Source organism: Hylobates moloch, unplaced genomic scaffold (assembly GCF_009828535.3).
Source record: "Hylobates moloch isolate HMO894 unplaced genomic scaffold, HMol_V3 SCAFFOLD_8, whole genome shotgun sequence".
NCBI classification, from domain to species: domain Eukaryota; kingdom Metazoa; phylum Chordata; class Mammalia; order Primates; family Hylobatidae; genus Hylobates; species Hylobates moloch.
In genome coordinates this window covers 28,054,258-28,069,679 of record NW_026652283.1, presented here as the reverse complement: position 1 = coordinate 28,069,679, position 15,422 = coordinate 28,054,258, and the positions used below count along the sequence as shown (strand labels likewise).

General features: G+C 36.5%; 1 protein-coding gene across 1 annotated transcript in view; it reads left to right on the top strand.

Moving 5' to 3' along the window:
* Positions 1-13,861, top strand: part of OVCH1 (ovochymase 1) — a 61,950-nt gene extending 48,089 nt beyond the window's left edge. The window contains exons 22-26 of the mRNA XM_058442829.1: positions 1,836-2,060; positions 9,801-9,926; positions 10,920-11,055; positions 11,700-11,839; positions 12,969-13,861. Coding sequence (XP_058298812.1) covers positions 1,836-2,060; positions 9,801-9,926; positions 10,920-11,055; positions 11,700-11,839; positions 12,969-12,979 — 638 coding nt within the window. The 3' untranslated portion in view covers positions 12,980-13,861. The remainder of the gene's footprint in view (positions 1-1,835; positions 2,061-9,800; positions 9,927-10,919; positions 11,056-11,699; positions 11,840-12,968) is intronic.
* Positions 13,862-15,422: the final 1,561 nt, after the last annotated feature.

The following is a 15,422-nucleotide window of genomic DNA, read 5'->3' as shown; positions in this document are numbered from 1 at the left end:
GCTGGGAAACTTCAGTACTGGAATCATCATGAATATAGTGGTTGAAATCAGAAAGAATTATGACAGGAAAAGTGTTGGAGAAAATGACCGCTAAAATCTTCCAGGAATGAGGAGTGGACCCAAGACCATTTGTTTGGCATCATGAGTCAAAGAGTCAAAGCTGGGGATACATAGAATTAGGTTAAAAGTAAATCTGGACTTGGGATTGAGAGAGAGCAGACTTGGGTCTAAGATCCTATAAACTATTGATTTCAATGGACTGAGTTAAATGAATGAATTCATTGAGTGCCTAAATAGGTTAATCCATGTAAGGCCCTTATAACAGGAAGGGTCTGACCCAAGATAAGGGTCCATAAATGGTGGTGACAGTGCCATCTAATGTATTTTTTGAATGATCTTATTCAGGCCATTAGAAAATGAACATTGTCAAAATGTAAAGAAAATGTATCTCTTTTAAATATGTTCAGAAACAGTTATGCATGCCAAAGAACTTTGAAAGTTTTATACACAGAAAGGTGTTGCTTTGTTTTTATTCTATGATTATTTTCGGAGACAAAATGTCAGGACCATGCCGTATTTAACACCCACCCACTCCTGTTACTTACTTTTTACACTAGGGAATTAATGAATCTTAGCAATGGTTTCTTTCAATTGTTACTCCCATTTATAAAAAGTCTTGACTTGTTGGTAATTCATGGCTCTGTGTGATTTCCGGTCAGATCTTTCACAGAGGATTCATATAGACAGGGAGAAAAACTAAAAAGATTAGAAAGACAGGCTGAGGCCAGACTCTGAAAGATCTTGCAAGCTGAACTACTTTAGTTGCTTTCAGCAGGAAAGCAATTTGATTTTTTTTTTGTTTTATACACCATTCCCAGATGGTAGGGCATGGTGAAGGAAGATTATAGACTGAAAGATCATTTAGTTTACTATTAAATCAAAACGGTAAATATCTGATTAGATTCTTGTAGCCATACAGATAAAAAAAAGAGGACTAACAAAAAAATGACAGAGAACCAAACAATGGAGTAGAATCCTAAGTTTTAGTAGCATTTCATTTCCCTTATTCCACTTTTCACCTCTACTGTTAATAAAAGCATGTTTACATACCTCCTCCTCAGTTACAGTATTAATTTCTCTAGGGCGGAGCATGCATAATTATGTATTCACTAACATACATTAAAATATGAACATAGAATATTTCATTTTTTAATTGCTCAGAAAGTTTTTGTCAAAGGAATAGACATAAAGGAAGAAGAGAGAGTTAAGGACGAAGCCCTGTTGAGGACATAAGAGAAGCTGATGGCCTTGTCAGCGGGCCAGGGAAACACTGGCATCCAAACTGCAGCAGGTATCCCAAAGGTCCGAAGGTGCCCTTGGACTTAGCAAGCTGAAGAAGTGAGACATCTCAGTATATCCAGCAAATTATCTTTTTCATGACCTCAGTCACAAGCTCAAATGAACGTGATCATTTGTCCCAGCAAGTTCAGCTGATTCGGTGAAGCTTTTCGGAACAGGTCTTCAGCTGCATCTCAAAGAAGGAAGAAAATGAAAACCTGCTGGGTATAGAGAATGCAACCTACTGTTTTCTAAGAAACTTTAAAAATTCATTTAAAATTAATTCAAAATAATTGTGATTTAAATTCTATAATATCATTTCAAGAAAATAAGACACATTAAATAGAATGGTTTTTTAGCAAAATAATTTGTAACTGACAGTAACAAAGTCTTAATTTTCTTCTTGCAAGCCTAGGTTTTTCAGTCTTGTGATAGAACCTGGTTTTTCTTTGCTTTATTTATGTTTGTCCCTGGTGTCTGTGTGTTCTGAATTGCAGGTTGTTGCTCTGAAGCAGAGCTAGAAAAGCCCAGAGGCTTTTTTCCCACTCCACCATATCCACCGGATTATAGAGGAAGACTGGAATGTTCTTGGGTGCTCAGAGTTTCACCAAGCATTATGGCAAAATTTACCATTGAGCATCTGTCACTCCTGGGGTCTCCTGTGTGTCAAGACTCAGTTCTAATTATTTATGAAGAAAGACACAGTAAGAGAAAGATGGCAGGTAATCCTTCCTGGAATATAAACTTTGTGCTAGGAGGCTTGGTCCATATAGGCAGCTTATGATCAGGAACGAGTCTGACTTGGTAATAATGTTACCAAAATGTTGATCCATGTAATAGGAATGCTTTTTCCCTGGTAAACACTCTTAACATTTTCTTTATTATTATTATTATTATTATTATTATACTTTAAGTTCTGGGTTACATGTGCAGAACATACAGGTTTGTTACAAAGGTATACACGTGCCGTGGTGGTTTGCTGCACCCATAAGCCCGACATCTACATTAGTTACTTCGCCTAATGCTATCCCTCCTCTAGCCCCCCACCCCCCAACAGGCCCCAGTATGTGATGTTCCCCTCCCTGTGTCCATGTGTTCTTATTGTTCAACTCCCACTTATGAGTGAGAACATGCGGTGTTTGGTTTTCTGTTCTTGTGTTAGTTTGCTGAGAATTATGGTTTCCAGCTTCATCCATGTCCCTGGACATAAACTCATCCTTTTTTATGGCTGTATAGTATAACATGGTGTATATGTGCCACATTTTCTTTAACCAGTCTATCATTGATGGCATTTGGGTTGGTTCCAAGTGTTTGCTATTGTGAAGAGTGCTGTAATAAACATACATGTGCATGTGTCTTTATAGTCGAATGATTTCTAATCCTCTGGGTATATACCCAGGAATGGGATCGCTGGGTCAAAAGGTATTTCTGGTTCTAGATCCTTGAGGAATCATGACACTGTATTCTACAATGGTTGAACTAATTTACACTCCTACCAACAGTGTAAAAGCGTTTCTATTTTTCCACATTCTCTCCAGCATCTGTTGTTTCCTGACTTTTTAATAATCGCCATTCTAATTGGAGTAAGATGGTATCTTATTGTGGTTTTAATTTGCATTTCTCTAATGAGTAGTGCTGTTGAGCTTTTTTTCAAATGTTTGTTGGCCACATAAATGTCTTCTTTTGAGAAGTGTCTGTTCATATCCTTTGCCCACTTTTGGATGGGATTATTTGGTTTTTTTCTTGTGAATTTGTTTAAGTTCCTTGCAGATTCTGGATATTAGCCCTTTGTCAGATGGGTGGATTGCAAAAATTTTCTCCCATTCTGTAGGTTGCTGGTTCACTCTGATGAGTTTCTTTTGCTGTATGGAAGCTTTTTAGTTTAATTAGATCGTATTTGTCAATTTTGACTTTTGTCACCATTGCTTTTGGTGTTTTAGTCATGAAGCCTTTGCCCATGCCCATGTCCTGAATGGTATTGCCTAGGTTTTCTTCTAGGGCTTTTATGGTTTTAGGTATTATGTTTAAGTCTTTAATCCATCTTGCGTTAATTTTTGTATAAGATGTAAGGAAGGGGTCCAGTTTCAGTTTTCTGCATATGGCTAGCCAGTTTTCCCAAAGCCATTTATTAAATAGGGAATCCTTTCCTCATTGCTTGTTTTTGTCAGGTTTGTCAAAGATCAGATGGTTGTAGATGTGTGGCATTATTTCTGAGGCCTCTTTTCTGTTCCATTGATCTACATATCTGTTTTGGTACCAGTACCATGCTGTTTTGGTTACTGTAGCCTTGCAGTATAGTTTGAAATCAGGTAGTGTGATGCCTCCAGCTTTGTTCTTTTTGCTTAGGATTGTCTTGGCTATACAGGCTTATTTTTCAAAAGCATTTCTATACACCAATAACAGACAGCCAAATCATGAGTGAACTCCCATTCACAATTGCTATAAAGATAATAAAATACCTAGGAATACAACTTACAAGGGATGTGAAGGACCTCTTCAAGGAGAACTACAAACCACTGCTCAAGGAAATAGGAGAGGACACAAACAAGTGGAAAAACACTCCATGCTCATGGATAGGAAGAATCAATATTGTGAAAATGGCCATACTGCCCAAAGTAGTTTATAGATTCAATGCCATCCCCATCAAGCTACCATTGGCTTTCTTCACAGAATTAGAAAAAAAAAATCCTTAACATTTTCAAGTACTTTGAATTGAGAAAGCAAATATACTTAAGGTTGAGTGTGTGTGTGTGTCTGTCTGTGTGTGTGTGTTTGTGGTGTGTGTGGGGCGGGGTGGGGGGGGGAGGCGGAGGGGGGAGGCAAGAGGGCTCAACTTCTTCAAACATAGTGGAACCATGCTAGAATGCTGGAAGAATATATATTGTAAAAGAGCAAGTCAGAAGATGGCTAAAAATAGAGCAGGGGAGGAAGGTGAATGAAAAAATAAAGCAAATTACATTAAAGCTTTTAAAGTGGCAGGATTGAAAAGATCTGGTGAAAACATGCCAGCCCTCATTTTTTATTTCATGCACAGAGAAACCTGTTTTTGTTAACAAAACAAACTTGCCTCCTCCTGTTTGCACAGGTGTAATGAAAGCTTTTTGGCTTGCAGTAAGGAGGGAGGTTGGAGGTGATTGAAATAATTCAGTTAATGAGGAAATCTGGAAAGAAAGAAAGTTTGTGTATGTCATTGTCTATGTGTGTGGTATATATTTATGCTTGATTCCAAAGTGCATAGAGGCCAGAGAAACTGCTCTGAGGAGTGGGGTTGTTTTCTTAGGATAAACTCTGAGAAATTAAATCACTGGGTTAGAAAGCAAAAATGTTTGCTTAAAGAATCTTTCTTTATGAGTACAATCTAATTTAGACTACAGTGACACAATTAATTAGCCTAACTGCTTGGCACATTTTCCCCCTAGAATCAGATCACCTCCTCCATCCCCCTTGATTAAAACTGCTCCAGGGCTTCTTGCAGCTAGAATAAAATTCACACTCCCTGGAGGACTCCCTCTCCATCAGCTCATGGGTTCCCAATACCTCTCATGCTCACCTCAGGACCATTGTCTGTCTATTCCCAGCACTTTGAAGAGCTCCTTCTCATCCTTGTGCCTCATGTCCTTCAATTCTTGATGGAATGTCACCTTCTTAATGAGACCAACCTTGACTGATGTAAGTTGCATCACGCCCCTGCCTCCAGACTTCTCAGTTCCCTTTTCTTAGAGCACTTATTATCTTCTAACACAGGGGTCCCCAACTCCCGGGCCGCAGACCAGTACCAACTCGTGGCCTATTAGGAACTGGGCCACACAGCAGGAGGTGAACAATGGGCAAGCATTACCACCTGAGCTCTGCCTCCTGTTAGATCAGTGGCAGCGTTAGGTTCTCATAGGAATGTGAGTTGCACATGCAAAGGATCTAGGATGCCTGCTTCTTATGATAATCTAATGCCTGATGATCTGAGATGGAACAGTTTCATCCCCAAACCATCCCTCCCATTGTTTGTGGAAAAATTGTCTCCCACGAACCCAGTCCCTCGTGCCAAAAAGTTTGAAGTCCAGGGTTAAAAGATTAGAATCTAACACATTATGATTTTTTCATGATTATGGCTTATCTGTGTCTTCCCTATTGAGTATGAGTTTCATGAAAGCTGGAATTTTTGCCTGTTTGTATCAAGAAGCCTCAGTGCCTAGAACAGTGCCCAACACATAGAAGGCACTTAATAAACAAGTGAACAAGAGAATAGTCACCTCCTCAAAGAGGGCCTCTCAGTCTAAAGTAGCATCATCCATTCCTTCCCACAGTCATTGTCTGTTACATTGGCTTTCATTTCATCAGTGACTTTCATTTCATCAGCAGCTTTGATCTCTCTATGAAACCATCTTCATTTACGTGACTAAAATGAAAGCTCCATGAGAGCAGAGACCTTGCTATCTGTTCCCTTCTGTATACTTCCAAATGAGGTCAACACCTAGGGACTCGGAACATTTTCTTTTTCATGAATTTTTGCTGAGTTTGTTTTTTGCATGAAGTTAAATTACTCTTCAGAAAGGCTAACTTAATTTTCACTGCCATTAGCAGTGCCTAGGATCTTCTTTCACCGTGCCCAGAACCTAATATGTCAATATAATAGGCAATTTTCCTTTAAAAATAATCATTAATGGAGATAATTTCTTTTTTGCTTTTTTTTGTTTTGTTTTAAGACTGTATCTCCCTATTTTGCTCAGGCTGGCCTCAAACTCCTGGGCTCAAAAGATCCTCCTAGTTCAGCCTCCCAAATACCTGGCATGTACTACTGTACTCAGCTTATTTATTTATTTTTTTTTTTTTTGCAAAACAAAACAAAACACTTTTTTTTAATTTTTTTTTTACAGTGTATTCTTTTTTTTTCTTTTTATTTATTTATTTTTTTTATTATTATACTTTAGGTTTTAGGGTACATGTGCACAATGTGCAGGTTTGTTACATATGTATCCATGTGCCATGTTGTTTTGCTGCACCCATTAACTCCTCATTTAGCATTAGGTATATCTCCTAATGCTGTACCTCCCCCCTCCCCCAACCCCACAACAGTCCCCGGAGTGTGATGTTCCCCTTCCTGTGTCCATGAGTTCTCATTGTTCAATTCCCACCTATGAGTGAGAACATGTGGTGTTTGGTATTTTGTCCTTGTGATAGTTTACTGAGAATGATGTTTTCCAGTTTCATCCATGTCCCTACAAAGGACATGAACTCATAATTTTTTATGGCTGCATAGTATTCTATGGTGTATATGTGCCACATTTTCTTAATCCAGTCTATCGTTGTTGGACATTAGGGTTGGTTCCAACTCTTTGCTATTGTGAATAGTGCCGCAATAAACATACGTGTGCATGTGTCTTTATAGCAGCATGATTTATAGTCCTTTGGGTATATACCCAGTAATGGGATGGCTGGGTCAAATGGTATTTCTAGTTCTAGATCCCTGAGGAATCGCCACACTGACTTCCACAATGGTTGAACTAGTTTACAGTCCCACCAACGGTGTAAAAGTGTTCCTATTTCTCCACATCCTCTCCAGCACCTGTTGTTTCCTGACTTTTGAATGATGGCCATTCTAACTGGTGTGAGATGGTATCTCACTGTGGTTTTGATTTGCATTTCTCTGATGGCCAGTGATGATGAGCATTTCTTCATGTTTTTTTTTGGCTGCATAAATGTCTTCTTTTGAGAAGTGTCTGTTCATGTCCTTTGCCCACTTGTTGATGGGGTTGTTTGTTTTTTTTCTTGTAAATTTGTTTGAGTTCATTGTAGATTCTGGATATTAGCCCTTTGTCAGATGAGTATGTTGCAAAAATTTTTTCCCATTCTGTAGGTTGCCTGTTCACTCTGATGGTAGTTTCTTTTGCTGTGCAGAAGCTCTTTAATTAGATCCCATTTGTCCATTTTGGCTTTTGTTGCCATTGCTTTTGGTGTTTTCGACATGAAGTCCTTGCCCATGCCTATGTCCTGAATGGTATTGCCTAGGTTTTCTTGTAGGATTTTAATGGCTTTAGGTCTAACATTTAAGTCTTTAATCCATCTTGAATTAATTTTTGTATAAGGTGTAAGGAAGGGATCCAGTTTCAGCCTTCTACATATGGCTAGCCAGTTTTCCCAGCACCATTTATTAAATAGGGAATCCTTCCCCATTTCTTGTTTTTGTCAGGTTTGTCAAAGATCAGATAGTTGTAGATATGCGGCATCATTTCTTAAAAAATAATTGCCATTATCTTTTGTCCATTTTTTAAATTTGAGTATTATTATTTTTATTGCTTTATGAGCTTTAGATACAAAGATATTTTTCCTTTGTTGTGTTTATTCTTAATGCTTATTCTTAATGTTGTCATAAGTTTATTGTTAATGCTTTCCTTTGTCATTAACTTATTCTTAAGCTTATTCTTAGTATTGTCATTTGCTTTTGTGTTGTTTATTATGTTAATGTAAAAATTTTTTAATTTAGTTGTTTAAATGTATCCATACATGTCTTTGACTTTTATCTCATTGCTTTCATGCTTAAAAATTTATTCCCCATTCTGAGGTCAGAATCTTTAATTAAAAAAAAAAACTTTTAAAATCATGCTGATCTCGAACTCCTAGCCCGAAGTGATCAACCCGCCTCGCCCCCCAGAGTGCCGGGACCACAGGCGTGAGCCACCACGTCCAGCCCCCACATGGCGAAACATGAAAAATACAACAGACAAACTAACCAACCAACTCAGTGACAACAAAACAGGTCTACCCTGGAGTCATACTCTAATTTTTTCTATTTTCCTCCCTTTCTGATCCTTTATCCCACTTTCTTTTTCTTCCTCTTCCTTCTCCCTCTTCTTTGTCAAATAGAGGATTGAGTTATTATCACTGATCCATATAAAGTCCCTCTCTCATTTATTTTAACTCCCACCCCCCATTTCTATTCCCCGACTTCCCATGTGCAACCTTCCTAATATGTTTGATACGCATCTTTTTGTTTGTATGTATTATTAGAAAATGTTTATTGTTTTTGTGTGCAAAAAAAAATTAATTAAAAAAAAATCATGCTGAAATATATTTTCTCATATGGTAAAGTGACTCTATACCTGCTTCCTTTTTTTAAAAAAAAGTCTTTTTCTTCCCAATTGATAGCACTATTTCTATAATATACTATATTATTATACAGAGAGACACATTTTCTGGGGAAACTTGCCTTTATCATGATTACCTATTGAAAACCGTGCTTGACTTCATTGTAGATTACCTGAGGAATCCCTGTAATTTTCCAACCTAGCATTTCTTTAATTTTTGAAATTGTCAGCTTGAACTTTGTGGAATTGTTCTGTCCCTTCAGATTATATCCAGGAGAACAGCAAGACTGTAGTGGAAATATTATTCTTTACTTAAGTTGTATAGCATTCTTTACTGTAAAATGCTATATTTCTCCCTGTTAAAGGTAGCAATTCATTTAAAAGTTACATTCACTTCTATTTGCTACAAATAAATATTAGGTCATTCTTCAAATAGTATTTCACCATTGTATACTTTAAAATGCCAATGAATGCTTTTTCTTCTTTTCTCTTTCTTGGCTCTAATCCCCTCCCTCCTTTCATCCCTACAAGTATTTGTGAAGAACCTACCATGGGCCACAGACTGAGTCATGTTGGTTCTGAGGATTCAGTAGTGAAAAAAATAAAATTTTCTTATCAAGCTTATATTCTAGCAGGGAAAAAACACATAATAAGATAAAATAAGACAAAATATATGCTATCTTAAATGGAAGAACTAAGGAAGAAAAAATGAAGTGAGAAAGGAGAAAAGAAGTATCTGGGATGTCGGTGCCACATAGTTGTATGTAGTACAATAAGCAGATATCTTTCTGAGCAGGTGACATTTAAATAAATGTTTAAAAATGATACTGAATTATTCTTAATGTAGAAGAGTTTGATCCTAAGAAACTCACAGGTTCTTTCCACACGTGCTTAATCAGCCCTTTGAATCATTTTAGAATTATGATTATAATTTTCCTTCTATCTTTGACTTAGGTTCTCAAAGCAATCAATAAAAGACTGACTATAGGGAAATAATAAATTTTCAGGTAAAAAATGTTTTCCATCATAGATCTTCATGGTGAGGTATTTTTAATAAGTAGGTTACTTTTCTAGGAGAAAAAGGTCACATCAGTCATTTTAAAGATAAAATAATTTACTACCTACTGTCCTTCAGGAAGCACTGCAACATAGTAGATAATGATGGATACTGGATACATGGACCCAAGTTGAAGATCTCAGCTTCCCACCCCACTAGTTTGTGACATTGAGTGAGTCACTTACGTTCTGGAGTCCTGTTTCCTCATTTTACAGAATGGAATCAATTCCTACCTTGTGGGTTAAATTAATTGCTCTGCCTAAAATATAGAAACTGCTGTAAAATTTTCATTCTTATTTTGTACTAGAGTTTACTTTTCAACCTAGGTGGATTACATGGGAGAAGACTTTACTCATTGACTTTCATGAGTCCTGGACCGCTGGTGAGGGTGACATTCCATGCCCTTGTACAAGATGCATTTGGCATAAGCTATATTGTCTTGAAAGTCCTAGGTATGTTTGCTTATTTTATAAATTTGTAAAGGCTACAAAAATCAATATTACTCTATTTAGGAACATTTTCAAACATTTACAGCATTTTGAAAGAAATTATATTTCTGCGGGGAAATGAGTATATGTTTGAAAGGAAAATCAAGTCACCTAAGATTTGATCAGGTCCAAAAGGGAAACTGCTCAATGGATAACTTGATTGAATTGTATATGATTTCTGAAAATGGCTAAGATATGTTGGTTGCAAGATAACTTTTGTCTGTGGTTGCAATTTTATACCACAAAGAATGTTTTCTGCAGCTGTAATTCTTGTGGCTCAGAAGATTTGGGTTCTAAATCTCAGATGGCTGTTTAGCTCTAGACAATTTATTATCTCTGATTAGAATTTTCTTTGCAGTGATATAATAAAAGATTAGAGTAAGTTTTGGAAACAAACTACACAACTATTAGATTCTAGCAGTATAAGTGTAAACGCTTTAATTCAGAGTTGTCAGATTGAACTTTAGAACATGTAATTAGTGAGTTTTTTTTATTCTTGATGTAGACAACTGAAAGCTAGTTTCCCCCCCCTTGACACCTAAAGGCATCGCTGAGAATATGTTTTTCTAGACCTGTGTATACTGCATATTTGGAAAAAGTTAAATAAGTAATAAAGCATTTATATCATATGAAAGTTTTCTCTTGGAAGAATATATTAAGAATACTGCTTTCACAAGGAATTAGGCAGTTAACAGGTATTATCTATAGCTGTGTTCTATAATCTTCCATTGACCCTGGGCTGTGTCAGAGATCATTCTGAGAGATGTGTTTGTTTCCTATACCTTTTGAATATTTAAGATGGAGAAAATTTTCAGTGAAACCAACCACCTCCTAATAATTACTTGTTTTCCCAGGACAATTAGGGAAGAGAGCTGTTTACCTTGATCTGAAAAGGCATATAGGAAGCCTATCAAAAATTGCTTTTATTCTCATTTTCTCTGCTTCCTGTTCTTTTAGTTCCAAAGGGCAGTAAAATAACCAGACTTTCCCAAAGTTCAAACAGAGAGCACTTGGTCCCTTGTGAGGATGTTCTTCTGACCAAGCCAGAAGGGATCACGCAGATCCCAAGAAATTCTCACAGAACTACTATGGGGTAAGGAAGACATGATTATCATAATGGAAGAAGTGTGTGGAAAAAATTGCTTGACTGACATCAACACTTGGTATTTGCTTAAAACATTATTCTTCACCTTTTTTCCATAAAGAATAGACTCTCAGGTAACCCCTAATCTGTGGCCTTTAATATGGAAACAAAACAAAACAATATAAGGATGTTCTTGTTTATAAATTGTACTTTCTCAACAAAATAGACCATGTATTAGCAAAGTGAAAAGTCAAATCTCTACAAAGAATGTTGGAGGCTGATATAATGTATGTAAAATATTTGGGCACATAGTAGATACTTAATAAATGATGTGTGGGAGTTTGGGGCAAATTCTGGCACATGTACGTCCTTCAGATCTTATAAATTTTCAATCAGAATTTAAAACAATACACACAATTGGTCAGCCATTCGTAATGTATGAACTTTACAAATTTTGGCAAATTACGTATTAGATAATAAAGTTGATATAATTTAAAGTACAAATCTTTCTCTCTCACAACCATAAGGAAACAGACACAAAAAATAAGGCTCACTGGGGGTCAATAGCATTGATGCATTAATTTCTGAGCAAAATAACTAACAATATATTCTGTTTAGAAATAATTTCTGACTTTGTTTCATCTATGCCATAGTTGCCAATGGAAGTTAGTAGCCCCTTTAAATCACATCATTCAGCTTCATATTATTAACTTCTCGATGAAGCCAACAACTTTGGTCTGTCATGGTCATCTGCGTGTTTACGAAGGATTTGGACCAGGAAAAAAATTAATAGGTAACTGATTTCCCATGAATCACTATGCTACTGATTTTTCTCTGATGAAACATGTTTAGATTGTTTCATATTCAGTATGTGGCTTACATGTGACATACACTAGTCTCTTCTTATAGGATGTTGAAATAGATTTACTGTTAAACTTGTGCCAGATTTAAAATTAGGGTATAAAATCTTCTCAGGTTTAGTTAAAAACAAAGTCCAACAACGTTTCTTACATGGATCATACCTAGATTAAAATTGCTCAGAAATACTAAAAATAAAGAATGAATGAAGCAGTTTTAGACAAAAACACAAGAAAATTAAGACTTTAAAATTAATAAGGTAAAATAATCACAGCAAAAGGCATTACATGAGTTTATCAATTGGTAGTAGTTAGAAGCCTTGTTACTGTGATTTAAACTCATTATTTTCAAAGAGAAATGCAGACGCACTGCTAGTTCAACAATTGAACTCCACCAGCACTAAAGGTACTTCAATTATTTTGGCTTTTCCTAATGGTTGCATAATGGCTATTTCAGTTCTCATCATTACATTGATGAAAGAAGGGACAGGGAGGATTATCCCTATCAGGAAAGCAAACATGTTTCCAAGAATCCTGTAGCTGACTTAAATCTCTGGCCAGAATTGTCACATGGCCATGCCTGACCAGAAGGTGACTAGAGAGAAGGGAAATGGAAAAGGATTTTGGGTGGTCAACCAACATTTCTGGACACCATGGGATATAGAAGTCCAGAGTTCTGAAATCTGATGGTTCTGGGTCCGTATCTCAGTTCTACCACATACTAGTTCATTGACTTTGGGAATTATCTCAAATCTTTCTAAGACACAGTTTGTGAGAGGAAACACCCCACCACCATGCACGCTATGGTCTGTGAATTCCCAGTTTACTTAATCAAGGATATCAATGCATAATGAAGTAAAAGCCCAGAGAAAGAGGATGTATGGCTTTTTGCTGGCCTTTGCCTTCCTAAGAAGGGCCCAGATACAAGTGTCACTCTCCATGCAGGTAGGGCCCTCTCAGACTGGGTAAAAAAGCCAATTGCTAAACTGCTGTCTTTTTTATTCTTCAGATTTACAATACCATCCTAGAAGTAAGTGCATTAAGAATATTTGTGTTTCTATTTAGGAGAATGTTAATGAGCACTGAGCTTTCTTGGTTCCTAAGACAATTCAGCACCAAGAAGACCACAGCTTCTTGTGGGGAGACCGCAGTATCTATGAAAATGATGTATACTTCTACCTTTCTTGCCTTACAGAACACCTGTTACCATGCACTGCCTCATGAGGTTGTTTTGAGAATTAAATAAGAGAAGGCATGTTAATCAATACTAAGAAACCAAGCTTGTGTTTTATTTGGATTAGAAATATCTATTCTGATTCCTGCTCTTAAAATTGGACTGCTTGGAGGAAAAGTTTAGACTGTCTCCCTATTGCCTCTTCTATGGGTGAAAGGGCACACAAAGATTGGAAAAACAAAGAAATAAAGAAGGGGACAGGGAAGGAAGAGTACATTAGCAATGTCAGTTATTACTTATAATGTTAATCAACTGTATATCTGTTCTTTACTTAGAATTAATTCATAAAACATACTATTTTCTATTTCCTTCTCCCCAAAAGTTTTATGACTCTATTTCAATTTCTCTAAATAAGGTTTACAAGCTCTGGGGTATAGGAAAGGAAAAAAATATTTCTCTTCTATCCATCTATCCAGAGGAACAAATCCTGTGATCAGAAGTTTAGAACTTATAGCCCAACCTCTGGGTAGGGGAGAGGGACTGGAAATTGACCTAATCAGCAATTGCCAATTATGTGATTGATCATGTCTGTGTAATGAAGCCCTCATAAAACCCCAAAGGAGAGTTCAGAAAGTTGAGTTGGTGAACACACGGAGGTTGCTGGGAGGATGGTGTACCCAGAAAGAACATTGAAGCTCTATGCCCAGTCTCCATATCTTGCCCTATACATCTTTCATTTGACTGTTCCTGAATTATATCCTTTGTAATAAATAGGTAAACACAAGTAAAGTATTTCCCTGAATTTTGCGAGTTGTTTTAGTAAATTATCAAACCTGAGGAGGGGATCGTGGGAACCTCTGATTTATTGCTGGGCAGTCAGTAGCACATGTGACAACCTGGACTTGCAATTGGCATCTGAAGTGGGGAGTGAGGGCAGTCTTGTGAAACTGAGCTCTTAACCTGTGCAGTCCATGCTAATCCCAGGTAGATAATGTCAGAATGGAACTGAATTGTAAGATACCCAGTTGTTGTGGGGGGAAAAATCCCATACATCTGGTGTGAGAGGTGAAGTACTGAGAGTAGCAGTAGTTGTAGTAGAGATAGAGATTTTTCCTTTAGTTGGTGTAGAGAAGTTTGTTTTTAGTTTTTTTGCTTTTTGTTTTTTGTTTGTTTGTTTTCTCAGACCATCTTAGCTTCATTCTCTGGAACTCTGGCAATGATACTGACAAAAGACATATTAAAAAGAGAAAAACTGAATTTTATTAACACATGTATCATGCATATATGGGAAAATTCAGTGGTGAGTAACTCAGAGGTGATTAGAACTTGGGCTTACATAACATCTTAACAAAAGAACAATAAATAAGAGAAGTGACAAAATAAAGAAAAAGGACTTTGAGCTTCTAAAGGCAAAGGACTTTGAGCTTCTAGGGGTGGCATATTGTAGGAAGGTGAATATATTGGGGACAGTTGTAGAAAATAAAAGTTACTTTAGAAAGATTTGTTATGTAGATTCTTCTGGTGCCGTCTCTGGGCTGATAAGAGTCGAGATTTGTCTCTAATTAAGAATAGTTCTGCCCTTCCTAGTGGAGACAGTGGGAGGGGAGAGAGTTTTTCTTCTGTCTACATTTCATTTTCAATTGCTTTCTACTGAAAATAACCCTTGTGCCAGGGTGGTATACTCTCAACCACCTCTGGGTTAAGTCAATGCTTGACCTCAGCAGATTATTTGATGAACTTTTGACAGAACCAAATAGGATTTATCCCAAGAACACAAGGAAAATTGAATATTAAAATGTATTATATATTAAGATTTTCTACTGTAAATTAGAAAAAATAGATACAAATTATATAGCTATCGTAATCTTAAAACCATAGCGGTAAAATGTAGAAGATATAAGGGAAAAGTTACTTCAATTACATTTAGTAATAAAAGCCATATGATAACTAGGTATAACCCTAAAATTTGAGATTTATTGTTCAAACTATGTAACTTTATTAAGGTGTATGTGTGGCCACACGAATACATACAAACACACAAAGACTTGCATAGATAAAAGTACCATGTTCCAAAACTGAAAGATCTATCACTCATATTAATTCAACACAAATTAATTTAAAAATATATTTTCTAACTAAATCCCAATGGAATTTTTTTTCTGGAGGGATGAAGAGGAAATTAACTCCAAAGTTTATCCTGTAAAGTAAATTGCACTAGCTGAAAATCTCTTGGGGAAAGAATGGCCAAATGGTTAAGGTAGAATTGCTCTATCAGATATTATGTGATTGAAAATAGATTAGAAGGGGCCCTAGAAAATTTAAGACTATTGTGTGTGGTTAATTTG